The 14,504-nt window shown below is 43.1% G+C and overlaps 1 protein-coding gene across 2 annotated transcripts in view; it reads right to left on the reverse strand.

The window, feature by feature from the left end:
- Positions 1-3,085: 3,085 nt before the first annotated feature.
- Positions 3,086-14,504, reverse strand: part of NIM1K (NIM1 serine/threonine protein kinase) — a 56,800-nt gene continuing 45,381 nt past the window's right edge. For both annotated transcript variants that reach the window (XM_009208363.3, XM_009208361.4), the window contains exons 3-4: positions 6,730-6,998; positions 3,086-3,956 (exon numbers count right to left, since the gene is read on the reverse strand). In XM_009208363.3, coding sequence (XP_009206627.2) covers positions 3,207-3,956; positions 6,730-6,998 — 1,019 coding nt within the window. In that variant the 3' untranslated portion in view covers positions 3,086-3,206. The remainder of the gene's footprint in view (positions 3,957-6,729; positions 6,999-14,504) is intronic.

Raw genomic sequence — 14,504 nt, forward strand, 5'->3', positions numbered from 1 at the left:
TAAAATAAAATAAAATAAAATAAACAGTAAGGCTGGAGTGGAAATCAATCAGGCTGCCTTGATCTGCAGGGCTTTGTGACAATGGCTAATAAATCATGGAATTTTGGGAGACAGCTGACTGGTATGTTACTTGACTAGTATGACCAAAAAAAGAAAAAACAAGGAAAACTGGTGAGCGTAAAGCTAAGGTAGCCTGTCACAATGGGAAAATCACGGTCTCTTCATCAGCTTCTAGATCTAAGTCAATTTACAGATCCAGTGCACAATGAAGAGGAGGACTGGTCTTGAGGAAAGGCCTTGCTTTCACAAGTATATATGATGTACATGCCCAGAATTTTTCAGAACTGGATACTATTATGGCTTTGTATGTAGATGAGGGGTTATGGAAACCATATGATAAAGGGAGTCCTGGCCAGTCTATCACATAATGGTTCCCATTTTGCAATTATTTTCCCAATCTCTAAGTATATATTTGGGATCAATATACTTAGATCCCCATGGAGGTCTTAGACCTGTGAAGTAACAACCATTATGGGAGGAAGAGGAAACCTCTCCCTGGCCATGTTAATAAATTATGAGCAATCCACATGAGGAATGGCAGACATCAGTGTCACCATCAAAAAATTTTAGGGATGCAAGCGTAATGGGCTCCATCATAATCTCATATAAGTTACCATCAGACTCCTGAAAAAGAGCAGATAGATAATGGAGAATGATGGCGGACTACTGCTAGTCTCAGTTGTAGCTGCTGTATTGGATGTGGTATCTTTACTGGCATCCTCTGGCATTTGATATGCAGCTATTGATTTGGCAAATTCACTCTTCTAAATTTCCATCAGAAAGGAGGATCAAAAGCAGTTCACATTTCTCTGGCATGGACGGCGATTCTCATTTACTCTGTTGCCCCCAAAAATCTTAAATCTCCTTTTCTATATCACAATATAATCCAAAAGGACCTTGATCATCTTTACATTCTACAGGACATCATGCCAGCCCACTATATTGTGACAGCATGCTAGGGGAATTGGCTATCAGGAAGCGGCAAGTATTACAAATGCCCTAGTAAGGCTTACATGTGCCGGAGTGTGGATTATAGACTCTATGAAGAATCTGGGGCATGCCACATTGATGAAGAGTTTAGAAGACCAATGAGTTGAGGCATGCCTAGATATTTCTTCTATAGTAAAGAACAATTTCTTGTATCTTCCAACCTCTTAACACTAAGATAGAGGCATAGGATTTAGTAGGTCCCTCTGGACTTTGGAAGCACATATATTGTATTTGGTGTATTCCTCTCACCCATTTAATGCCAGTTTCAAGTGGATCCCATTTAAAAAAAAAAAAAAAAAAAAGATTACAGCAGTTTTGGCTTCTGAACAAACTGCTATTCAGGCCGTGTATGTGGCAGTTAGAAATATTGTGCGGGGCCTCTGGAAAGCCCCAATAGGAGATAACAGCACAACTCTGTAGGATCCTGGAGTAACGCCATGCTTCCTGCAACAGAGAACTACTCAGACTCCTGATGTGCTACTGGGCCCCAGTGGAGGCTGAGAACCAAATTATGAGATACCAAGGACTAGGTAAACAGAGCTGTTAACATATGAGCTGGGCGTTATCAGATCCATGGAGTCACGAATTCAGATGGGCCCAGGAATGAGTCATCCTTATTGGAATTGACATCTCAGGGTACGGGTTTGCCTTTTCTGCCTGCAATGTGTCTTTCCATACAAGCACACTAAGACATACAGAATACCTGATTCACTGTTATGATATCTCAAACATTGCCTCAAGGACCACTTTTTTGATAAAGGAGGTGGTGCGATGGGCACATAACAACGGGATCCCCTCATCTTACCTCAACACCAGAAGCAGCCAACATAAGCAGAACAATGGAATGGTTCAGCTAAGACACCGGAGATGAGACAGCAGCCTGCAGGGTTGGGGTGCTGTCCTCCAGGATTCGGTAATGTGCTTTAATAATGACTGATACATGTCCCTATCATTAAAACACACAGGTCTGGAAACCACTAGGTGGAAGTAGATTGACCCCTGTCACCATCACGCAATTGGTGACGCACTTGATTAATTTCTATTCTTTTTTTCTACAATCTAGGCTAAATTAAAAGGTTTGGTTCCCAGGGGATCAGGGATGCTTTCATCAGGGGACTTGATAAGGGTTCCAGTGAATTGAAATCTACAAGTGTCACATGGTCACTTTGGGCTCCCCATGCCAGTGGACAAGCAGGCACAGAAAGGAGGTATCATACTGGTGGTGTACCTCTTCCCTCCTGCTCCAAGACTTCTCTGACATGAAGGCAAGGGAAGCATAGGGAACCCACTTGACACTCACACAGCCCAATCTGGAAGTGCAGGGCAAATGACACCAAGGGCCACCCTTGATCAGCGGTGAGCAAAAGCTTGTGGTTAAATGCTTTCCCCTTCCATACCCAGGGCAGACACCTGAGATGTGTTTCATCAGGCTCCTCTGAGGATCCTGCAAAACCAAGTACCAGAAACTGTAGCACTAGCCAACTTGCTAATGTGTCTGTGTATTAGCTTTCACTGTTTCCCCGGTACTTCACTCCTGTGCTCTGGGATCACTTCCCAAATAAACTGCTCTACATGGAATCATTTGTCTTAGGCTCTGTTTTGAGGGGAACTGAGTCTGAAACCCCTAGCTGCCTGGAATGCTCTGGCATTTTGTAAGAGTCACTCCTGCTTCTCATTCAGATCTTAAACTGATATGTACTCAAAGTGACCTTCCTTAATGACTAATCCAAAGTAGCAAGCCTCTGATATCAGATCACCCTTTTTGGATTCTCTGCATAGCATCTATCACTGATCTTTTTCTTTTTTAAAAAATGTACTTGTTAGTACCTTTGTCCTGGGCTAGAATGTCCCACACATGAGAGGAGGGACCTTGCCTATTTATTTCTTGCTATTTCTGTAGCACCTTAAATAGTGTCTGGCACACAGGAGGCACTGGAAAAATATTTCTTGATTGAATGAATGCTGAAATTTGATAATAAAACAAGATCCCAAATCAAGCCAGAATCCGAGCTAATAGACCTTTTGGAGAAAAAAATGCATATCTCAAATTTAAGTTTATTTAAAAATTACAAAAATGTCTCCACTCAAGTTGTCCTTGAAAAAAATTTAGAAGCAGCAATAATGATCTCGGTTAATTATAAGCAGTCTAGTGCAATTTATAAAATCGAGCAAAATTTGGATGTGTGTCTTATCCCTCTGTAGACACGGGACCCTTTTTTGAGGTCTCTTTCTTTAGGGTCTGGTAGCATCATGACTGGGACACTTTCCAAAGCCTTCTTCCTTTGGACTCTATGTAAAATAATTCTATAGACCCCTGTGATTGAGCTGCGAGCGTCTCTCCCTTGGTTATTTCGAATATGCTCTTCTGTAATGCCCAAATGCTCTAAAGTGCTTTTGACTTCATTTTCTTCTTCCTTGAGAGTGCCGGTTTCCGATAAATGTTTGGGATCCAGTTGGAAAGGTTCCAAAGGTGTAGGGTATGGCACCCCTTGCATCCATTCATCATTCATGATGCAGTCGATCCCGTACCTCTCCATGGGAATCTGCTGAAGGACTCCTCGGATGAGTCGGTGGCAGGGCTCTGACACGTGGGGCGGTACACTGTATGTGCCCTCAAGGATGCTCTTTTTTAGTTTGGTCACAGTTTCTGCCCGAAATGGCATGATGCCAGTCACCATGAAGTACAAAAGCACCCCCAAGGCCCAGATATCCACGTAAATGCCGATGTAGTGCTCGTCCCGGAAGAGTTCAGGTGCAGCATAGGGAGGAGACCCACAGAAAGTGTTCAGCATTTCACCTTTTTTACTTACTGTGCTGAATCCAAAATCGCCCACCTTCACACAAGTATTACTGGTATAGAATACATTTTCTGCTTTCAGATCTCTGTGAATAATTTGGTTTTCATGCTGTGGAAGAAGACATAGAGAACAGTCATTTTTACAGTAAAATGCCAAAATAAAAAGTGTGTAAGTTGCTCTGAAACAGTGAGATAATGATGGTGGAATAACAAATTCAGTGAGGATCAACTTAAGTCGTGATAGCAAACCCTGTCATAACTTTTAGCCCAACGTAATGCCCACACCTCCCCAAATAGACCAAAGTTCCTATTCTGTGTGGTAAGGGTTGAAGTCTGTTCCACACATGTGGACTGAGAAACTAACACCAGAAATAAGATCCAGATCTTATGAAACTACACATTCTGAAATACAATGAAACAGTAATCCTTAGTTGTTGAGGTCCTACATGGGTTTTTCTGGCTGATGGATTGTTTGACCAGGGCCAAGACCAGGAAAGCTTGGAGCCCTCCCGTAACTTTCCGGCCATGCTTTTTGGTGTAGACTCTTTTATCTTTACAGAATTCAGCAGAAGGGAGGTGGTTGCATTTGGCAAGGATCTAGCCACAGAACACACTGTGGATTGTGGGCACGTGCTGCACTCCCACCCTTGCATCCTGAATCCAGAGAGTCTTCAGAGGACCCTTGACCTGTTCAGTCCCAAGGGCTCTGGGAAAATGGCTTTGTGTTTGTCACCTTTCTTGATGGCCCTCCTGGAATAAGAATCTAGGCTTTGGAGGGGACAGTCTGGTCAATTCCAGGTTCAACTATACCAGTTGGGTACTGTGAATGTCAGTTTCCTTCTTCGTAAAGTGGGATACTGATAACCATAGGCTGTGGTGAGAACTAGATGTGATGCTAACTATATATGATGAGAACCGTGCTCAGCATGGTCTTGATATATTAAAAAAATAAGATGTGGATCTATGGCTATGAAACACACTTCCTGTTTGCAAAGAGTTGGAGAAATGGCAGGGAGTAGAGCTGCTGAAGACTAACGTCTGTACCCTCTATTGCTGGATTCTCTTCTATTCTCCCACCAGGTTACTCTTCCAAGTAGAATGTGGAAGACTCTGCCCATCTGTTCTATTTCTTGGTATGGATCTGGCTTATTCTCTGGCCCTGGGAAAGCTCACCACAGCCCAAAGCCACTTAAATGATGACTGGTCATATATCACAGGTCTGAAACACCCACCACCACTACAGTCAAGTTCTTCTCCCTGGCTCACTTATTTTTCTTCCTCCTCTCCTTCCCTACTGCTATTTTGGGCCCTCTACATCATGAATTCCCTTGCAAATTCTTCCTCTTTTCCCCATTGCCAGCATGGACTGTTTTATTTGACTTTTTCAGTGCCTGGCATATAATGGGGTTCACTGTGGCTCACTGATCCCGTTCTTGCTCCCACACCATGCAGGCCGAGAAGCGAATTACAAATAGCCTCTTAACTAATATAGACCCTAGACAAGTGTCTCTTTTCTGACAGATCCATTCAACTGGGATCTGAGTAAAGAGGGTGACTGACCAAAACTTTTGGTAGTAAAAGTGATAGTCAGGTCTGCAAGTCAGGTTCCTCCTGTATGGCCAGCAATATGGCCAAAAATAAGGAGGCAGCAAAAGAGCCAGTTCTTGGGGGAACTATAGAGTGTGCATTAGGAGTCCAGATTTATCTAAAGAAGTAACCAAAGAACTAAAGTAAGAATGACACAACCAACCAGGCACGGTGACTCACGCCTGTAATCCCACCACTTTGGGAGGCCGAGGCAGGTGGATCACTTGAGGTCAGGAGTTCGAGACCAGCCTGACCAACACGGTGAAACTTCATTTCTATTAAAAATACAAAATCAGCCAGGCATCGTGGCACATGCCCATAATCCCAGCTACTTGGGAGGCTGAGTCAGGAGAATCGCTTGAACCCAGGAGGTGGATGTTGCAGTGAGCCAGGATCATGCCACTGCACTCCTGGGTAACAGAGCAAGACTGTCTAAAAAAAAAAAAGAAAGAAAGAAAGAGAAAGAAAGAGAGAAAGAAAGAAAGAAAGAAAGAGAGAGAGAAAGGAAGGAAGGCAGGCAAGAAAGAAAAGAAAGAAAGAAAGAAAGAGAGAGAGAAAGAAAGAGAAAGGAAAGAAGGAAAAAGAAAGAAAGAGAAAGAAAAAGAAAAAAGAGAGAAAGAAAGAGAGAAAGAAAGAAGAGAGAAAGAGAGAAAGAGAGAAAGAGGAAGGAAGGAGGGAAGGAAGGAAGGAAGGAAGGAAGGAACGAAGGAAAGAAGGAAGACAGAACCAAGTGTTAATCTACTGGGCACAGAGGCAATAAGAGCTAGGGGATCTTACTGAAGGCAAAATATCAGTATTACTGATGTGAGATTGAAGAACATCTCTCTCTCACATACACACACATGGGGCGGGGGGTGGGAGAGGGAGAGAGAATGAACTGAGCTGGGCATGAAGTATGAATAGGATTTAGAATGTGAGATGTCATATGAGGGCATCCTAGACAGAAATAGGAAAGCAAAACCAAGAAGCAGTGAGGAGCCAGCTATCCAGATAGTGGAAGATGAGGTTGGAGAAATGGGTATGGCCAGGGAGTGGGCGATATTCATCAGATGCTCCCAGTGAGTCCTGCCAACGTCTGCAGAAGCTAGGAGGTTGATGTGTAACTGGACATCCCTGGATATTGCTTCACAGGCAAGGAGCATGATCCCAGCCAGACTTCTGACTCTCAGAAGGGACTACTGTCTGTTTTGTAGGACAAAAGCCCTCTGAGACACTTGAGGCTTGGTAACCTAAAGCCCTGTTCTCCCAATGTCGGTGGAATGGGAACAAGGTTCTCACTCGTCACCCCTGCTCACCATGTGCTTCACGGCAGACACAATCTGGGAGAAGATGAGCTTGCTTTCTGGTTCAGAGAGCTTCCCCTCAGTGCTAATTTTTCCGAACAGCTCCCCACCCCCGGCATATTCCATCACCAAGTGCAGCTTGGATAGGGTCTCCACGACTTCGTAAAGGCGGATGATGTTGGGATGGTGCAGCTTTTCCATGCTGGAGATTTCTCGGGATAGTAGCCTCTGGGTTTTCTGGTCTAACTTGGTCTTGTCCAGGATCTTAATGGCCACCTTTTCTGCAAAGAAAAAAAGTAAAAAACTGTGCCAGAATTCAAGAGGACCTGGATCAGCTCCTTTCCTTTACTAGACACATTCCCAAGCTCACAGAGCTCATCAGGGAATGACAAAGCAATGCTTGAGCCCAGCATCAGTGCCCTTCCCTTGGATCAGTGTGAGTCTTCCACACACAGGTTTTGATGCCAAATCCTACCTCCCAAGGAAAGTTTCCAGATAAAGTTAGAGCTCCTTTGCTAAGCCCGGAGGACACTTCTTGATGAGACCCAGCGCATCTCATCAGCCTCACTGTCCATCATTCCTGTCCACCATCCCCAATACCCCACGCACCCTTTATTGCAACCATTACAGAACTTTTTGTTGCTCCCTGAAAAGGTGCTGGACATTCATGCCTGGAAACTTTTCTCTACCTGGATCATTCTCTCCATCACTGCTTCCCTGTTCCTTACTCTTGTTCTTTACTCATCGATATAGTTTGGACATTTGTCCCCACCCAAATCTCATTGAAATGTAATCCCCACTGTTGGAGGTGGGGTCTGGTGGGAGGTGTTTGGGTCATGGGCGCCGATGTCTCACGAATGGCTTGGGCCATCTCCTTAGTGATAAGTGAGCTCTCGCTCTGAGTTCACGTGAGATCTGGTTCTTTAAAAGTGATGGGATCTTGTGGCATGTTCCCCTGACTCTCGCTCCTGCTTTCACAGTGTGATGTGCCTTCCACCTTCCACCATGATTGGAGCTTCCTAAGGCCTCTATAGAAGCAGATGCCACCACGCTTCCTGTACAGCCAGCAGAGTCATGAGCTAATAAAACAGTTTTTTCTTATAAATTACTCAATTTTGGCTGGGTGCGGCGGCTCACGCCTGTAATCCCAGCACTTTGGGAGGCCAAGGTGGGAGGATCATAAGGTCAGGAGTTTGAGACCAGCCTGGCCAACATGGTGAAACCCCATCTCTACTAAAAATACAAAAATTAGACAGGCCCGGTGGCAGATGCCTGTCATCCCAGCTACTCGGGAGGCTGAGGCAGGAGAATCGCTTGAACCTGGGGAGGCAGAGGTTGCAGTGAGCCAAGTTCGCGCCACTGCTCTCCAGTCTAGGTGACAAAGAAAGACTCCGTCTCAGAAAAAAAAAAATTACTCAATTTCAGGCATCTCTTTATAGAAATGCGAGAATGGCTTAATACACTCATCATTAACTCCTGATGATCCTTCAAGGTGAGCCTCAGAAAGAACCTCTTCAGGAAGCCTCTGTAACACTTGTCCTAGGATGAACGTGATGTTCAGATTCTGTGCATTTGGAGCTCTAATGTACTGTAATCTCAGCTAACTGGTCTGTAGATGTCAACTCCCTTGTTTATCTCCCTCTCTTGCCCCATTCCCAACATGAACTGTTTTAATTCACTCTCAGTGCCTGGCATATAATGTCATGTACATGACGCACCAGTACCCAGTGTTGACAGAGTGCTGGTGAGACCAGGAGGAAATCAACACTGCAATGTGCTGCTGGTGGGAGCATTAGTTGGTACAATGGTTCTAGACTGTACTTTTATATTATGTATTGAAATGCTAAAAAACAGTTGCACCCTGGGACCCAACCACTTCACCTTTGGCAATCTTAAAGAATCTGATGCATGTACAAGGATGTATGTATAAAAAGACTTCTGTGATATTGGGAATAGCTTAAGTATCCAGCAAGAGAGATACTTAAAGTGTGGTACATCTAATTTTATAATGGCACACCATGAAGCTATCAAAAATAATGATGCTAGCTAATTAAGATGAAAAGGTGTTCAATAGACAAGTGAGGAAAAATACAAATACACGTTTGCATAGATAAAAATCTGGTAGCATATTTACCAAAACGTTTAGAATAGAGATTTTCTAATTGGCAGATCACAGATAGTTTTCCTTTCAATTTAGTTTTGCTTATTTGTATTTTCTATTTTTTTGTCATGAACATAGACTTATTGTGTAATGAAAATGATTAATGTTAGAAAATGAATGAATCTTGACTACAAGTGAAACATCATTCATTTTTTGTTTTGGTTCAAACCTTACCGGACTTTGAATTAGATAACAAAGAGGTTACCCGGCCAGTAAACAGACAGAACAGGATCCCAAAGTACCTGTTTGACCTACTTACAAAATAACTGCTTTAAAGAACTTTGGCACTGTGATTATTAGCACGAAAATAGATACAGCTAGTTTAAAATAGGAGTGTTATTGGTATATTAAAGTAGGTCCACTGGGGCTTCTGGAATGGAAAAGGGTTCACTGGTGTCTGCTGAACCAGCCCTTCATCGCAAGAGGCAATACTGAACGGCAGGAGGGCGGCTCTACGAGAGCAGGAGCAGAGTGTTTGCTCTGGGGTTTGAATAAGCTCAGCTGGCAATCAGCCCCAGAAAAAAGAACCTGCAATGGCAATCCTGGGGCACTCTTCTTCCCTTTCTTTTCTACTTTTCAGTCTTTAGGATTAAGAGTTCCTTTACCTGTTTATCTGAAACAGAAACCTGGTTTTGTGTAACCTGTTGGGTAAGCTGTTGTTTTAAGGGCTAGAATAATGAATTCCACCCTTCGATTTCCTGTAGAAGAACCCCCTGCTTCTCCTCAGTTCTCCCATCACATACTCAGATGTCAGTTAAGGTATCATCATTCTGCTGCCCTCTCCTCCCTATGGCCACCATACACCATTCTATCCACAGTGAGTGTTCAAGAATCAGGTGGTGGGTGTCAGGCTGCCATCACAAATCTCCCTTTAGCACCATCCTAATTTTCTTTTTCTCTTGTCCTTTCATGGTTCTTAGCAAAGGCTTCCCTCCCAGAGCCAGGTCTAGAGTGTGGCAGGAGAGGCATTGTAAGGGTGAAAGCTTCCTTAAATCCTCTGCCGTAGGTGCCCCGATGGCCTCACCTCATGTGCAATCACCCTACAGGCAGGCCTCATAGCATAAATGTATGATCCTACTAAACACTTTAGAAGCCCTGGTATTCCACATTGTCACTAAGTAGTAGAAACTGCTATTCCATGAAGAGCTAGATCTCTAAATCTGTTCTTTCAATAAATGTTCAATGAGCACCTACTATAAATCAGGCAGTGAAAAAGATGAACACTGTTCTCACAGTCCAATGACAGACAGACTGGAAAAAAAATCCCTTCTTACAAGTATAGCACCTATTAGGAAGAGATACAGACACAGAATGGAAAGGCACTATCTGGGTAAGGGCACTCAGGTTGTGACCAGGAAGTGAGGAGAGAGGCCTCATACTTGGCCCAGGAGCTTGGCAAGTATGCTGCCCAGGCGAGACATAAGATGTGTGCTTGAGGAACCCACTGTTCTGGAAAAGCAGAATGAGGAGGAGTGGCCCCAGATCAGCCTGGTAGTAGGTAAAGGTCAGATAAGCCAGGAGATTGATTTAGAAATGCAGGCTTTAACTATAGGGCAATGAGAAAATCTAGCAAGGTTTTAAGAGAGAGGGTTGTAATCTGAGTCCCATTTAAGAAGAGCACTCTGAGCCGGGTGTGATGGCTCACACCTGTAATCCCAGCACTTTGGGTGGCCGAGGCGTGTGGATCACGAGGTCAAGAGTTCAAGACCAGCCTAGTCAAGATGGTGAAATTGAAACCCTGCCTCTACTAAAAATACAAAAAATTAGCCGGGCACGGTGGCAGCTGCCCGTACTCCTGGCTACTCGCGAGGCTGAGGCAGGAGAATTGCTTGAACCCAGGGGGCAGAGGTTGCAGTGAGCCGAGATTGCGCCACTGCACTCTAGCCTGGGTGACAGAGTGAGACTCTGTCTCAAAAAAAAAAAAAAAAAAAGGCACTCTGGCAGGGTGTGAGAAGTGCGGAGAGGAGCAGCAAGCCTAGGAGCAAGTGGGGTCTAGGAGGGGATGATAGAATGATAGAAATCCCAGAGAGAGGACGCTGTAGGTGGTGCAAGGGGAGAGAGAGTAAAGCAGACAGATGGGAGAGGCCAGCCATGCCCTTTCTCCAAATCTGATGAGAAGTCTGACACAGGACCTACCTAGCAGGCAACACATTCTTTAAACCATGACTCCCAGTGCCAGGGTGGTAATAGCAAAGCAAGATTACTGTATGCAACAGGGAGTCACTGGTGATGGTGAATCCTTAAGAGTAGCTGCCCCAGTGGAAGCGGTGGCTCTACTCAAGGCCACACTATTTGGTTACTATTTGGAATGCAGGCTCAGTGTTGTCAAACCTTCTTCTGATTTCTTTTCAAGAGAAGCCAGATATCTGAAATTTTATGCAAAATCTTCCCATTATTAAGTGTCGACAACTAATTCAAATTTCAAAACCTAGATTAGACAAAGCAAAATACATCTACAGGACCAAGGGGACAAAGGGAAGGGAGCAGATATTAAAACCTAGGAAGATAGTGTTGTGTAGAGGGAAGCTGAGGCTTTCCTTCTAGACACATAAGTTTCCTGAGTCAGCCTTACAGTGAGGGGCTGGGGGAATAAGATTAGGCCCTCTCTCTCTTTCCTTCCCCTGCAAGGGCTCCCTAGAAATCAAAGTCAACTGGAACACAGAGGACTAAGGAGATTTGTTGTAGTCTTGGGCTGAGAGCAGAATGAAGAAGGGTGGAGAGTAGATCTGGAGGGGCAGATAGAAAATATCAGGTACAGTGGGCTTCGGGGGAAAGTGCCAGGGGCATTGGGGGCAAAAAAACAGGTGGAGGTACCCCTGGTCTGGGGGTTAGGGAAGACTTTTAACACTTTCTCTGGAGTTCAAGAGTTAGCTAGAGAAAAGCAGGGAGAGGTTCTAAAAGGAGAGATGGGTAAGACAGAAGATCTTGAGGTAAGAAAGACCTGAAACATTAGGGTTATGGTCTACAAGCTTTTTCGATTGTCTTCCTTTGTCAATAAAACATTTTTTTAATATTCAACATCATTAGTTGTTTTATGAATAATAGCTCCAAACTGGAAATAATCTACATGTCCTCAGCTGGTGAATGGTTAAGCAAATTGTGGTACCTTCATCTGTGGAATACCACTCAGCAATAAAAATGAACCAACTATTGATACAATAGCTTAGATGAATTGCCCAAGAAGTATGGTGAGTGAAAAATGCCAATCCTAAAAGGTTACTACTGCATGATTTCTTGTACATAATTTTCTTGAAATGACAACATTATAGAAATGGAGAACAGATTAGTGGCTGGCAGGAGTCAGGAACAGGGTATGGGGGTTAGGAGGTGACTATAGAAGAGCCACTTGAAGTGCCCTTGTAATAATGGACTTGTCCTGTATCTTTACTGTGGCGGTGAATATAACAACTTATTTATGTGATAACATTCCATAGAGTTAAAATACGTACACACGCATGAATACAAGAACTGGGAAAATCTTAATAAGATCAGTGAATTAAATCAATATTAATATCAAGGTTATGATCATAGTTTTGAAAGATGCAAGTTTGTGTGAAACTAGGTAAATGGTCCATGTGGTCTCTGTACATATTCTTACAACTGCATGTGCATAATAAAACATTTTTGAGCACTACTCTAATATATGTATATGTATTTATAAAGTGTATCCATGTACTACTGGTTTACACATTTTCAATATATATAATCACAGAAATTAAAAATATGTAATCACAAATAAATATAGAAGGAAGTTCTAATATTTTTTCCCTCATCCCAGTGAATCATCTTGGGCATCCTCTGGGGGTATATGCACCCTCAGAGATGACTGACTTAGAAGAATTGAAAGAAGAGAGTAGGGCTGCCATATGGGGAAGAAGGAAAAATATAAGCCAAAAAAGAGGCAGGAGAGTTGGCCATAGCCAAGGTATTGTGAGTCATTTCACATTAAGGGCAGTAAGAAGCTGTTGGAAACTTGTAAGCAGGGAGTTACATGATCAGGCTTGCAATTTCTGAAACATCACCTCTGGCTGCTATGGGGGAAATGATATAAACATGAAGACAAATTACAGTAGCTTAATCCAATGAGGAAAGGAGGAGATATTTAGGAGGTGAAATAAATAGGACTTGGTGTTTGGGTGTTAGGGGTTGAGGAAAAGGTCAAGGTTTCTCAGTTGAGCAACTGAGAGGCTGGTGACATTCACTGGAGGAGGATCTCTATTAATGTTATAATGCCTTTGGGCACTCCCTAAGTTCCCCTGTCTCTCTCCCAGGTTGTTGTGTTCACTTTGCTAAACCATGACTCTGGTTAAATCCAGCTTCCCACTGCTCTCTGCCTGCACCCATGCTGTTGAATATAATGGCTTGTCTCACTTTGAATTTCTGATCACTAACCTCAGGTGGCCCTTTAAAGCTCCTGGCAGACATCCTTTCCCTAGTCCAATAAACCTCACACACTTTTGAATAACTCTTTCATGGCTTCTTTTCTCTCATCAAGTCTCTAATGCCTTCTTCCACTCCTCACTCATAGCTAGTAACCTTGCTTCCTACTTTATCGAGTAAAGTAAGCAATAGAGGAGAATTTCCTCAAGTCCTTCCCACCATGTCTTCTAACCTACCTGAATCTGTCGTCCTTCCTTTTACTTTGGATAAACAATTCCTACTCTTATCTAAGGCCTAGTTAAGACTCTTTTATATGTTGAATAGATTCCATCTGCTCTCATATACTAAAGAGCAGCCCTCCAAAAATGTTTTTTTTTCTTCTCTCCTGCATCTTTGATTTTCTCTTCCCACTGGATTGTTTCCATCATCACACATTTATGCCATTGATAAAAAATCTTCCCCTCAGCAGAAATCTTACAAGCCAGAAGGGATTGGAGTCCAATCTTTAGCCTCCTTAAACAGAATAAGTGTCAGTCAAGAATTTTGTATCCAGCAAAACTAAGTTTCATAAATGAAGGAGAAATAAAGTCTTTTCCAGACAAGCAAATGATGAAGGAATTTGTCACTACCAGACCAGTCATACACAAAATTCTAAAAGGAGTTCTAAATCTTGAAAGTCGACATGCGTCAGAATAGAACCTCTTGAAAGCATAAAACTCACAGGACCTATAAAACAATAACACACACACACACACACAAAAGAATCCAGGTAATAATCAACATGATGACTAGAATTGTACCTTACATCTCAATGTTAATATTAAACATAAATGGCATAAACGTTCCACTTAAAACATATAGATTGACAGAATGGATAAAATATCACAAACCAAATATCTGCTGTCTTCAAGAGATTCATCTAATGCATAAGGATTCACATAAACTCAAGGTAAAGGGGTGGAAAAAGATGTTCTGTGTATATGGAAACCAAAGGCCAGTAGAAGTAGCTATTCTTTTCTTTCTTTCTTTTTTTTTTTTTTTTTTTTTGAGATGAAGTCTCACTTTGTTGCCCAGGCTGGAGTGCAAGGTGCGATCTTGGCTCACTGCAACCTCTGCTTCCCAGGTTCAAGCAATTCTCCTGCCTCAGCCTCCTGAGTAGCTGGGATTACAAGTGCCCACCACCACGCCTGGCTAATTTTTTTGTAAGTTTAGTAGAGATGGGGTTTCACCATCTTTGTCAGGCTGG

This window comes from Papio anubis, chromosome 5 (genome assembly GCF_008728515.1).
Source record: "Papio anubis isolate 15944 chromosome 5, Panubis1.0, whole genome shotgun sequence".
In the NCBI taxonomy this organism is placed as follows: domain Eukaryota; kingdom Metazoa; phylum Chordata; class Mammalia; order Primates; family Cercopithecidae; genus Papio; species Papio anubis.